Source organism: Sminthopsis crassicaudata, chromosome 2, assembly GCF_048593235.1.
Source record: "Sminthopsis crassicaudata isolate SCR6 chromosome 2, ASM4859323v1, whole genome shotgun sequence".
Taxonomy (NCBI): Eukaryota; Metazoa; Chordata; class Mammalia; order Dasyuromorphia; family Dasyuridae; genus Sminthopsis; species Sminthopsis crassicaudata.
This window is the reverse complement of record NC_133618.1, coordinates 121,582,237-121,596,016: the sequence shown is the minus strand read 5'-3', so window position 1 is coordinate 121,596,016 and position 13,780 is coordinate 121,582,237. Positions and strand designations below refer to the sequence as shown.

Here is a 13,780-nt window from a genome sequence, read left to right as displayed (position 1 = left end):
GCTATGAACTCCTATAGAATTCATTTGGTAATTAATCACATATTGCCTTAAATTCTGCTGAACACATAACAGCTGCCTAAATAAATATTTTCTGTTGAAAGTATTTGTCTATGGTAATTCCAGGATAAAGTGCACCCTAATTCCTTCCTTATTACCTTTGTTTCATGCATCTCAGATATCCAGCCCTGAGGTTTTCAGGTATGGTCTTGCCAAGTAGGTTCTCTATTTTCAAAGATCATCTGCATATTTTTAGGAAGTTAATGAGCACTAGCCTTTATTAATGTACTCCTCCCATGCCTCATTACAGCATAAAGTGACACTGGGGTTAGGTGCTGCCAGTGGGATGCAAACTGGAGAAATTTCCAGTATGGATAATTTGTACCTGTTGTTACCATTCTGCAATGGGCAAATGACTTAATTAGTCCATCACTGTTTATATTTAAGATTAGAACAGCCCTTAGATAATGAGTTGGAGTCAGAACAGAATGAGAATAGAGAGGGCTATGCTACATTTTGAAAATTAGAATTCAAACTCTACCTTCAAATCCACCTTTTTTATATTAATATTCTTCTAGCAATCCTCCATAACTCTGACTCATGCATTGAACATTGTCTCCAAAAAAAATAAAATAAAATAAAAATTATGATTGATTCAAAGGGCAACAAAGAGATGCATCATGGGCATAAATATAGGCTAAAGCATATTGCCAATGATTACTTGCCCAAAAGAAGTGAAACAAACAAACAAAAAGAATCAAACAGAAAATGTATGACTGGAAAAGGATGTGAGTTTGTCAAATAACAGGACCAGAAGATAATAGATGAACAGCCTTGTGTTGTTCTAGTATCCCACAATGTTAAAGACTAAAGGATAGCCTTTATTGTTTTGGATAGATTAGCTATGGTGCCTTTAGAGAAAGATGTTGTTGCAAGAGCTAGAAGGTGAAGATAAACTGCAATTTGTATCAATAGAGGGAGTTTCCACATCAGAAAAATCCTAGTTGCAAAATAATAATATAAAAATTAAAAGATATTGACTACTCAGGACAGAATGAAGGAAGAGTTGAAAGAATTAAGTGACTTATTAGATGAGGGGAATGAGGAGTTTCAAAAAGAAATCAGAAATTTTGAACTTAAGTAATTAGAATCTTTCTTTCTAGAGCAAAACTTAGATGTATGGATATTTTGGGAAATAGCAAGATTTCCTGACTCAAGAGATGCTACAGTTGTTATTCCAGCTCAAAACCCTCAACTTGGTTGGAATTTTGTGGTGATTGATCTTATCACTCTTCCACAGTCTGTCAGCTCTGGAAGGTGACTACCACTATCTCCTCCAAACCATCTTGTGATTTTTGTTAAAAATCATAGAAGCCTTTCTCCTTGCTAACCTTCCCCCTTTGTGCTGAACTAAGAGAATTTAGGTAACTATGATAATAAAAAGTAATTACTCGTAGATAGATCAGATAAAATACATGTTTTAAAGTCTCTCTCTCTCTCTCTCTCTCAAAAAAAGTAAATATAATGGGCTTCCTTACCCTATTAAAACACACAAATTAATTTCTCCCCTCTAAGGAAAGGCCTTTTAGGATTAGCAGGATCTGCTAGAGCTTGTCCTCAGCTGACATTACCTTCCAGAGCCCAAGAACTCCCTTCTATGATGGAGTATCCAAGAATTCTGAGGAGGAAGAGACGAAGTATAAGACAAGGAAGCCCTGCTGCGATCCAGTGAACAGGAAAGATGCTAACTACAGAATTATGGTCCATAGCATGTAATTTTCATTCTTTGTCAAAGAATATCTTTATCCCATTCTTTCACCTGAGAGTGGCTAATCCCCATAAAAGAATAACACAAATTAAAATTAATTCACTGCATTTATATAGAACTTTAAGATTTACAAAGCATATTGCAAAGATCTCATTTTATTCTCTCAATCCCAGGAAGTAAGGGCTATTATCTTCATTTATAATTCCTTCATAAACACAACTGTATGCCAATAAATCTGACAAGCTATTTGAATTGGATGAATATTTACAGAAACATAAATTGCCCAGATTTACAGAAAGGGAAATGAATTCTTTAAATAACCCCAGTTTAGAAAAAGAAATTCAACAAACCATCAATGAACTCCCTAGGAAAAAATCTCCAGGAGCAGATTGATTTGCAAGTGAATTCTACCAAACATCTGAATAACAATTAATTCTAATACTATGAAAATTATTTGAAAAAAATCAGTAAAGGAGTCCTGCCAAATTCCTTATATGACCCAAATATGGTGCTAATACCTAAACCAGGAAGAGCTAAAACAGAGAAAGAAAATTATAGACCAATCTCCCTAATGAATATTGATGCAAAAATTTTAAACAAAATATTACCAAAGAGATCGCAACTTACCAGGAAGATAATACACTGTGACCAAATGGGATTTATACCAAGAATGCAGGGCTGGTTCAACATCAGGAAGGCTATTACCATAATCGACCATATCAATTACCCAACTAACAGAAATTATATGATAATCTCAATAGAAGCAAAATAAGCTTTTGATAAAATACATCATCCTTTAAACACTAGAGAGCATAGGGATAAAGGAAGTTTTCCTTAAAATGATAAGCAGCATCTATCAGTAAGCATTGTTTTTAAGGGGGAAAAGCTAAACATGTTTCCAATAAGATCAAGGGTGAAATCAGGAGTCACATTATCACCAATATTATTCAATATTGTACTAGAAATGGTGGCGTTAGCAATAAGAAAAGAAAAAGGAATTAAAAGGAATTAGATTAGGCAATGAGGAGATCAAACTATCATTCTTTGCAGATGATATGATAAAAAACTTAAGAGAATCCTAGAGAATCAGCCAAAATCTATTTGAAACAATTAACAGCTTTGGCAAAGTTGTAGGATATAAAATAAACCTACACAAATGCCATTAATGAAGCCCAGCAGCAAGAGACAGAGAAATCCATTTAAATTAGCTGCACTCAAAATAAAATATTTGGATGTCTACCCACCAAAACAAACCCAGGAACTAGGTGAACACAATCACAAAATACTTTTCATGCAAATAAAGTCAGATCTAAACAATCAGAAAAATATCAATTGTTCATGGGTAGGCTGAGCTAATAGTTTAAAATGACAACTCTATCTAAATTATTCTACTTTTTCAGTATGATATCAAACTACCAAAAATTATAAAATAAGAGTTGAAAAAACAATAACAAAATTCATCTAGAAGAACAAAAGGCCAAGAATATCAAAGGAAATTAATGGAAAAAAATAATACAAAGAACAGTGGCCTAGTAGTACTATATCTGAAATTAGAAGGAGAAAAAAAAGAGCAGCAATCAATAAAAATATATGATACTGGCTAAGAAGAGTGGTGGATTAGTGGTATAGGTTAGATACAAATGATACATTGATAATTGACTATAGAAATAATGTTTGATAAACCCTAAACTCTAGCTTCTGGGATAAGAACTATTTCACAAAAAGTGCTGAGAAAACTGGAAAATATTATGTCACAAATTTAGCATAGACCTACATCTCACACTCCATGCCAAAATAAGATTAAAATGGGTACATGATTTAGATGTAAAGGTTGATAGTTTAAGCAAATTAGGAGAGAAAGAGATAGTTTACCTACCAGATCTTTGGAGAAGGGAAGAATTTATGGCCAAATAAAAATTAGAAAACATAACATACAAAATGGATAACTTTGATTACATTAAATTAAAAAGGTTTTGCATAAACAAACCAATATAGCCAAGATTAGAAGGGAAGCAGAAAGCTGGGAAAAAATTTTAGTCAGTGTTTCTGATAAAGATTTGCAAAAAACATAAAGAAATGAACCAAATTTATAAGAATACAAGCCATTTTCCAATTGATAAATGGTCAAAGGATATGAATAGATAATTTTCAGATGAAGAAACTAAAGCCATTTCTACTCATATAAAAATGCTCTAAATCACTATTGATTAGAGAAATACAAATTAAAAGAGCTCTGAGGTTCCACTCACACCTCTCAGATTGGCTAAAATGACAGGAAAAGAAAATGATTGAAGAGGATGTGGGAAAACTGGGACATTAATGCATGATTGGTGGAGTTATGAATTGATCCAACCATTCTTTTTCTAGTTTTTTTTTCCCTCTCATGATTTTTCCCTTTTGTTCAGATGTTTTTCTCCCAAAATGATTCATAAGGAAATATATTTTTTAAAAAAAGAATGTATATGCATAACAAAAAATAATGTTGTCTTTATATGTTAACTGGGGAAAATAAAAATGAAAAAACAAACAAAAAACAAATAAACTGTGAATTGTGACTCCATGAGATGGCATACCTGAATGTGGGGGTCCTAAAACATAAAATATTGATCAACTCTGAAAAATGTTGCTGATGTTCTATGTCCTACAGTATCAAATATTCCATCAATATTTAATTATTTATGTAAAAATAAGCAACTATATCTATCTCATTAGTATACAAATTTGCTCTCATCTTTAATAAATGATAAAATTATATATACATGCCAAAGAATTGTTTTAAATTTATTTATGATTAACAGTAAATGTTGGTTTAGTTACCTATTTAACATACTTATATATGTGGAGTCATACAAAAATTTCTTAGGCTAAAAGGGATTGTGAGGGGAAAAAGTTTAAGAAGAGAAAGTTTAAAAAGTCCTGGCCAATATGACCTTTTCAACTCTAAAATTCCATCTGTTGTCCTAAGAAATGAGATGGTAGGGAAGGAAAAAACGAGAACAGCAAGAAATGAAAGCTGACTTCTTAACATGAAAATAACAAAAAGCAATAAATCTTGGGTTATTCAGTGATTATTTATATTTCAATATCCCCTAGGGTATCAGCAGATTACAATTCAGTAAAATAGTAAACATTTATAAATTCTCTATTTCATCAACAAAACAATCTCTAGTAATCTCTTCATGGAAAATTTTTGTTGTTTAAAGGTAAAAGTTTCAATTATGTGGAAAGTTCAAAACTTTTCAACAGCTCAATTGTGGAGATGAGTGAGATCTTATAAATAACTATTGTAATGAGAAGTAAGGAAACTTGTCATTGGATTAGGAAATCAACAGTCCTGAGCTTGAGTGTCAGCTTTGGCTATGAATAGCTGTATAAGCTCAAGAAAAATATTTCACCTCTGTGGGTCCCACTTTCCTCATCTGTAAAAAAAAAATTCAAGGGATGAAGGGAATTTTTGGATCAAGTGAATTTTTGGATCAAGTGATGTTTTTAAAAATGTCTTGCATCAGATGTGGTGGGGGGGGGGGGGAGAGGGAGTGGTCTGAGTTCCAGCTGAATGTATTTTAAGAACTCAGGTAATCACCTGAGCCTCAACTTTCTCATCTGTAAAATGAGGATAATAATACTGCAAGTTTGTATTCCACAAAGATGTCGTGAAGAAAGCCCTCTGCATAGCTTTGCTGTAGAAGTATCAGCTGTAATGATAACAATGATGATTCTAAATTTGCAACATACATGACTCCTTAGGGAAGGCCAATGTCCTGTTGATGAAAGGCACTTATTCTCAAATTAAAATTTAGGGAAAGGGAAAATAAGGTACATCTTTCCTCTATTTATCCCATCCCACATTCTCCCTCTCCTGCAACCTGCAGGCAGAGAATAATGAGAATTCAAAGCGCTCTCTGCAGATTAAGCAAGCCTGTGCTATAGACAGACAACCCCCTGGGAAGGCAGCTTTCCTCATCTGAGCTCACAGAAAAGCTCCTTTCTTGGGTGGGGGTGGGGTAGGGAAAAAGGGACATGGGAAGATACTAATATGAACTGCATATCACCAGCCCTCCAGATGAAGCAGCTGAGTCAATTCATTCAACCAGACTACCACTGAACGCTAGGTATGTTTGGTGTTCTGGGTTTTAATGCCTGTGCCTTATTTGTCTTCAATATGTCATTCCCCAATCCAATCCAAATGAACAAATATTTATTAAGGCACCAAACTTGGCAGTGGAATTAGCAGTAAAACAAGGCTAAAAATCACTCTATGCTCCCTCAAATAACTATAAGCTTAAAAAAGTAATTCACATGCCTCTAAAATCCAAACTTCAGCTTTACTACCAATACTATACCAATATTATCAATCCCAATTTCACAGGTGGCGGCTGAGGCTTAGAATATGACTTGCTCATTGTCTCAAAGAGATTAAATATTAGAACCTGGATGCAAACCTAGTGCTTCTGCCCAAAGTCCTAATGCTCTTTTTATTCCACCAACAGTACTCGCTCAGAACTCTTTGGTAGCATTCTCAGACTAAAGTTCAGACTCCTCTGCTTACCATTCAAGATCCTCTATAACTTTTCTTTCTGGCAGTGAAATCTCACTATGAATGGCCCCACTCCACCAGTCACAACTCCTCTCCCACTGTTCCCTCGATGACAAAAGGGCAATATACTCTGCACCTCCCTCCACCCTACTATCCAATACTAGTTTTACCCTTCTTCTTGAATTTTTCTGTGCCTGAAATAGTCTATTCACTAAACGCATCCAAATTCTTCTTGTTGTTCAGTTGTTTTGGAGGTTTTGTGAAAAATCAATTGAGTTAACATATTGCTTTGTAAACCTTAAAGTGCTGGAGTTTTCTTGGAAAAGACAAGAAATACCTCATGTTCCCATTCTTGGTATCCCACATTAAGGAAAGAATTTTGAGAACCTGAGACTAATCAGGATGATAAAGGTCATTGTGCTCGTGCACATATGGGGGCTAATGATGGCTTAGCCTAGAGAATGAAAAACTTGGAACAATCATGACTCATTTATTCATCAGACATTCAAGTGTTTGAAGAACTGTCACATCAAAATGAAATTTAGACTCCAGAAAGTAGAATTGGAAGAAGTGTTTGCTATTTTCTTCTTAAGTTCATTTTAAAGATGAAGAAACTAAGGCAAACAGAGTTAAGTGATTTGCCCAGGGTCATACAGCTAATAAGTTTCTAAGAGTGGAAGATGATCCTTGTCCACTAAAGGCCTAGAGCTTTATCCAATGCATAATCTACCAGAAAATTCCATTTTTTTCTTGTAGGACAGCTAAGATTTTCACTGCAGCATAAAGTCTTGTTTGTCTACTTCCATCCATGGTGACACAGTCCAGTGGAAACATTTGGATCTCAAGAAAAAGGAAATGGGAGGGTATAAGTTTCAGCAAGTCACCGACTTCTTCCCTGTCTCAGTTCTCTTGCTGTAGACAAGCTGACTTCTAAGGTCCTTGTAAGCTTTAAATCTCTGATGCTATAATCTTGCACTAAGCCTTTCATTCTCTGACCTTCTGTGGAAATGAAAAGCTACATACTTAGGCGAAAGATCATGGCATCTGGAGTCAGAGAAATTGGGTTTACATCTTCACTTGTCACATAATTTCAATGGCCTTGAGCAAATTAGCTGACCTCCCTGAGCATCAGCTTACTCACTTATTTGCTGGACTTTTGATGATGAAAATGCTTTGTAAAAACCTTGAAACATTATGAAAATACCTGACTTTTATTATATGCTTTTGATTATATGCTTTGTGCTATTCTGGCTCTTTCATGTTAATTTTTAGAGAATAATAATATAATGACTAGCATTTATATAATAATTAAGGTTGGCATAGGGCTTTATGAGTTCTCATCTAATCCTCACAATAACCCTGGGATATGGGTGTGATTATTGTCCCCACTTTGTAGTTTTAAAGCAAGAAGGAATCACAGAGGTTATCTCATTCAATTCCCTCCGTGTAGAAAGGAGGAAACAAGAGCCCATAGAAGTAATGAATGGACCCAGATTGTACATTGTGCTCATAGTGCAGTCAAAATTTGAAAATAGATCCTGTGACTGTAAATCAGTGTTCCTTCCACTATACCACGTGGCTTGCCTGTGAGAGCAGAATTACTAAGCCCTGAAGGACAACTCCATCTTTACAAAGAAGTTACAAAACTTGACTTTATACTACCTATGGCTTTCTCCACAGTTTGCAATTAAGAGCTTATGTGGAAGTTCCACCAAAGAAAAAGCTGGTCCAAAATGGTTTTGATCCTTATGAGAATTACTAGATTAATATATAGCTCTCAAGGGCCTCTTCTGGAGGACCTCAATCCTTTGGCTTCAAAACACCCAGTTCTACATAACTTCTCCCTGGACTTTTAATTGTTTGCTTCCCCTATCAAATAAGAGAGATGAGGGGGTGAAGAAGTTGAAGTATAAGCTTTCAAAAGAACACTACAGATTTAAAATCCTATGAGGATGCATGTTAAAAATCATGACAGCATTCATTATTTTACAGTTGGATTATACATACTCCAGTGAAAAGACCGGTTTGTATATCATGGTCACTGAGTCAATATTGACCATGAGTAGGAAGCAGATTTGGCTGAAACATGAGGCATTTTGTGTACAAGAATGACTGTGACTGGTGTTGGCATAGATCCACTTAAACCTCAAAAGAACAAAAGCTGATTAGCCTCTTAATGCCTAGATTCCCCAGGACCTGTTCCTCACAGGAAAGAACAAGAAGGCACCTGTGACATGAATCACCTTTGGCTAGGCTATCTGAGCCAAGGATGTCACTGGCTTGTGGTTTACCTTAGAAGTTGAACTATGAAGTCTGGGAGTCCTTATCTTTGTCTATAGCTATTTTTTTCCTCCTGGATTATCCCCCTCCTTTCCATTCACTAATATCAAATGTTCCTAAATAATTTACAAAATGTGCAGCAAGATAACTGTATAAATATGTATACATATATTGCACTTAACATATACTTTAACATATTTAACATGTATTGGACTACCTGCCATCTGGGGGGGGAGGGGGGGAGTTGAAACAGAAGGTTTTGCAAGGGTCAGTGCTGAAAAATTACCCAGGATGTCTTGTAAATAAAAAGCTATAATGAAAAAAAAGAAAGAAAGAAAGAAAGAAACGAGAGGGGACAAAATATCAGTTATGTTAATTTTTTTCCTCTTCCTTTTCTTTAAAAAATATTATTTATTATATGGTATGGTTCTCTGGGAGAGGTGAGGAAGGAAAAACAATGATGATTAAAAAGACATTAATAAAAATATAAAAAGAAAACATGAGAGTGACAGGTCAGGAACTACAATCTGGACCACTGTTTTTGTATAACTCCTGAGCTAAGAATGTTTGACTGTTATTTTACAATTTTAAATACATTAAAACTTTATTTGAAAATGTAAGAACAAATCTTGGTTCACAAACAATACAAAACCAGGTCTCTGTAGTTTGTCCATTCATGATCTTAAGAATTAAATTAGAAAAAAAAAAAAAAATGAATTAGATTGAACCATTTAAAGTGAGGGGCAAGCAGATGACATAATGGACAGTATGCTGAGCCTGAATTTAGGAAGAACCTGAGTTCAAACCCAGCCTGACTTACTGGCTATATGACTCTGGACAAATTACTTAGTCCTATCTGTTTCAGTTTCCTCATCATGAGCCGGAGAAGGAAATGGCAAACCAACCACTGCAATATCTTTGCCTTTCCACAAAAAACAAAACAAAACAAAACAAAACAAAACAAAACAAAACAAAAAACAAAAAACAAAAAACAAATAAACAAACAAACCAAATGGGGTAATGAAGCATTGAACATGAATGAAATTAATGAATGAACAATAAGTTAGCACTGGAAGGACTTTCATATAGTCCAACCTTCCTTTCCCCTTCCCATACTCCATCCTCACGTTACAAATGGTGATATAAAGGCCCAGGGAAGAGGAGACACAAGTAAGAAGTAGAACTGGTCTTAAATCATTGATCTGCTCCCCTAATTCTAACAGTGTGTGTGTGTGTGTGTGTGTGTGTGTGTGTGTGTGTGTGTGTGTGTGTGTGTGTGTGTAAAATCTTTGGAACAACTTGAATGGAGGCATTGTGTCATGCCCTTCTGCCTGTCCCCCCCTACTGTCTAATGCAGTGAATAATATAGGATAAGTGCTTGTTAAACTTGGCTGATGGCTTGACTGACTTATTACCTTCAGATCCCGGTGGATAATGGGTGTTTTGCACTGATGCAGGCGGGCAACAGCCTCACAGGTGTCACAGAATATCTGTAGCACTTCATTCTCTGTGAAGCCCGTCTGTAAACGCTGGTTCATCAAGTTCACCACTTGACCTCCTGGCAGAGAAAAGAGAGGAGGTTGACAGCAATTAGAGCCACAGAATTTTCAAGCACAAAGATACCTCACAGAAAGATCACTCAATCCAATCACCTCACTTCACCAGAAAGTCCAGAGAGGGGAAATGATTGACAGAGGTTCTTTAAAAAGTTCCCCTATGGTACCCAGTACAATGTTCATTCCATCTCACTACCTTCTGCAATGCACAAAAAGAAAAAAAAAAAAAAAGAAAAAACTTCCTCCCTTAGAGAGAGATTCTGATGATCTAAAAAATAAAGAGATTGCAGTGAAAGGATTGTGCTTGAAGGCCCTGGATTCTAATCCCAGCTTAGCTGCTTATTTTAGGCGAGCCATTTAATTGGGAAATTAAACAGACCTCCGAGGGGTTCAATCAGAAGGTCTCAGAGGCTTGTTCCAGTTCTAAAAATCTCTGAATCCATAATGCTGTGCGACATGGGGAATAACATGCGTTCTCCTTGGCTTTAACGCCAGCTGTTTGCCCAACGGATATGAAATGCCATCAGAGCACAGCTGGGACTCTTGATTCTTCAGGAACTGTCTCTCATTTTTAAATTATCCAGACCCCCTAGTTATTCCTACTGGTTACCTTCTGAACATTTCAAAGCTCATTATCCTCTTCACCAAAAAGGAACAGGATAGGAGGAGATGATGGCAATGGCCAAACCCAGATACAACTCAAAGGGTAAAAATGTCTGATGGAAATGGATGGAGTCAGTGGTTAAAATGAGGTTTAAAAGGATCTGTGGGTTTTGTTTATTCCCATTGTCTTTGCTCATCACGGGTGGAGATAATTGAGAATTGGCTATGATTATGGATTCATTTCTCAAGCATCTGTCATAGAAAAGTGTAGGTGGCACAGACAATCATTGCAATGCAAGGCAGCAAGCATCATGGGGAGACTGTGCAGCTGGCTGCTTGCACCAGAGAGGCCGGGGAATCAGAACCTCCAAAGGATGCTAAATGGAGTCTCCCCTCAATTACTCATCCTATTGAGCCATTGAGGGAAGGGCACCCTCATGTTCATCATGACAGGATCACCTCTCTGTCTATAACATGACCCATGTATTTTTTATATTTATATATGTATAAATTTGTTATATTTTATACATATACATATATATACATATATATATATATATATATATATATATATATATATATATATATATATATATATATATATATATATATATATATATATATATATATATATATATATATATATCACAGAATCTCAGAGTTGGAAACAGCCTCAGATTTTACCCAGACCAATCTTTCTATGCAGAAGTTCCCTCGCCCACATTTCTGACAGTAGCCCAACTACTTCCAGTGATAGAGATGTGTCTGTCAAACAAGGGGGCTAGACTAGCCAGTCTCCTCTCTTGTCTTTTCGAGCTCTGAGACTATTATTCATTGATAAATAGGGCAATCTCCATTTTTAGACAACTCCCCTAGTGCTAAAGTTTTTCCTAACATTAAGCTAAAATCTGTCTCCCTGATACTAGATAATCATTAGGGGATTATCCAGAGCTCTGGTTACTCCCACAGATTCTGTTTTGGACAATTCAGGGCTTATTGTTTCCTTGGCCAAAAATGAATTAATTAGGGAGAAAAGTGACAAAATTGAGCTATGGTTTTGAAAAATGGCTTGATGGCAGGATATTACAGGATCAGAGATTTGAGCTAGAAGAAGCGAGGCCATCTGTTCAACTACTTCATTTTTGTCGTCATTGCTTTTGGTGAGGCATTTAGGCTTACATGACTTGCCCAGAGTCACACAAACTAGTAAGTATCTGAAGTCACAAGTCACGCTGCATCATCAAGCTGGCCCCCCAACCACTTCATTATCCAAAAGAGCCCCAGGCACGGATTAATTGTCCCAGGTCACAAAACTGGTGAGTCATTCTTTTCACCATTCTTATCAATGATTTGGACGCAGACATACCAACATTTTGAATGACAAAAAGCCTAAAAAGGAATACTAACTCCCTGCTCTCTCTCCAATGAGATTCAAGGAGGTATTTATTACATGAATAATTCCAGAAATTACAGTTAAGTATTAGACTTTTATAGACAATGGAGGAAAAAATTTTAAATTATATATGTATATATGTTTTATAATAATATAATTTATATAGCACTTTCATTTTATCTTCACAACAATCCCAGGAGTATCTGGTATGAAGTAGGTGTTTAATAAATATTTATTAACTAACTAAACAGTCCTCTGTCTCTCTAGAAATCACCTCATATTTATTATTCATCTATGTGCACATAATCTCCTCTCCTATATCTTAAAAGAGAGTTTTGCATATAGGTGAAACTTTTTTTTTGTTTTGTTTACTGAATAAAACTGAATGTTGTCTGACCTGTACTAAGGACCGGTACAAAGGACCCTTTGAGTATTATCCTTTTATTAACTTAACTCAAGATCATACCAGCTCTCAGAATATCTACCTTACTCTGAAAATTCACACTGAGTATGCAATGCTCTAAAATCTCCACACTTTGCCTTTGAAACCGCATCTTCCTCTAATCTACACTCATACAGTTGATTTCTGGAACCAAAATGAAAGATTTTACATTTAATTCTATTCCTTGTCATTTTGCTTCATTCATTGTTCCATTGTTCCAGCCTGTCAAGATATTTATGGATCTTGATTCTGTCATCCAAAGAGTTGGCACTCCCTCCCTCCTTTATATCATCTGCAAACCTGATAAGCCTGCCATTTATATCTCGGTCCAAGTCACTGATAAAAATGGGGGTCAGGACAGGGAATTACTGGAAATTATAGCCTAGAGCTCAGCAGGAACTCAAAAGGACTGAAATTTTAGGTCTTCTTTCTGAACTGGAATAATTCTGAGTGGCAGCTGGAGTTTAATATAGGAAACACAAGCCTAGGAGGCAGAAGACCTGAGTTTAAGTTCTGATTCTATCATTTACTAACTGCATGACTCTAAGCATGTCAATCAACCCCTCTAAGCCTCAATTATGTCATCTGCAAAATGGAGATAAAAATACTTGGGCTCTAAGCTCTAACTCAGAAGGCTATTGTGAGGAAAGTACTTTGTAAACTAAAGCACATTAAAAAAAAAAAAAAAAAAAAAAGCACTAAAAGATATAAACTATTCATTATTTCCTATAATCTCCTTTCTGGTCTGCCCTTCTTTCCATCACCAACAGAATTTACCAGAGTGAGGGGGAAAAAAGTTAAAGGATAGGGAAGAAGGATGAATTTACCTGGACATTTTTTAATTCTTAAGTTACCTCTTCTCCTCATAGCTTTATCATTCAATCTGAAGTGGCCTAATTTCCCAAATCAGACTTGCAAACATGCAAAGGATCCATAATTTTTTAACATAAGGAACTTCCAGATTAAAAACTTCCTTTCCTAATCTAGATTATAATGCAATTAAGGCTTAGAAAAGAAGAGTTGCTATCACCACTAAAATTAAGGTAAATAGAGAAACAAAGTCCTGAGCAGCTCAATTTATTAGTAAGACTAACAGTTAACAATAACATGGGTTTTTTCAGCTCCTCAAAAGACCAGAATTTAGGCGGCTTACCCATGATATTTATCTAGGAAATATGTAGGCAGAATCTGAACCAAGTCTTAC

At 35.6% G+C, this 13,780-nt stretch overlaps 1 protein-coding gene across 11 annotated transcripts in view; it reads right to left on the bottom strand.

The window, feature by feature from the left end:
* AAK1 (AP2 associated kinase 1) overlaps positions 1-13,780 on the bottom strand; it is a 229,303-nt gene that overhangs the window by 99,922 nt on the left and 115,601 nt on the right. For all 11 annotated transcript variants that reach the window (XM_074287123.1, XM_074287125.1, XM_074287126.1 and 8 more), the window contains exon 5: positions 9,998-10,140. In XM_074287123.1, coding sequence (XP_074143224.1) covers positions 9,998-10,140 — 143 coding nt within the window. The remainder of the gene's footprint in view (positions 1-9,997; positions 10,141-13,780) is intronic.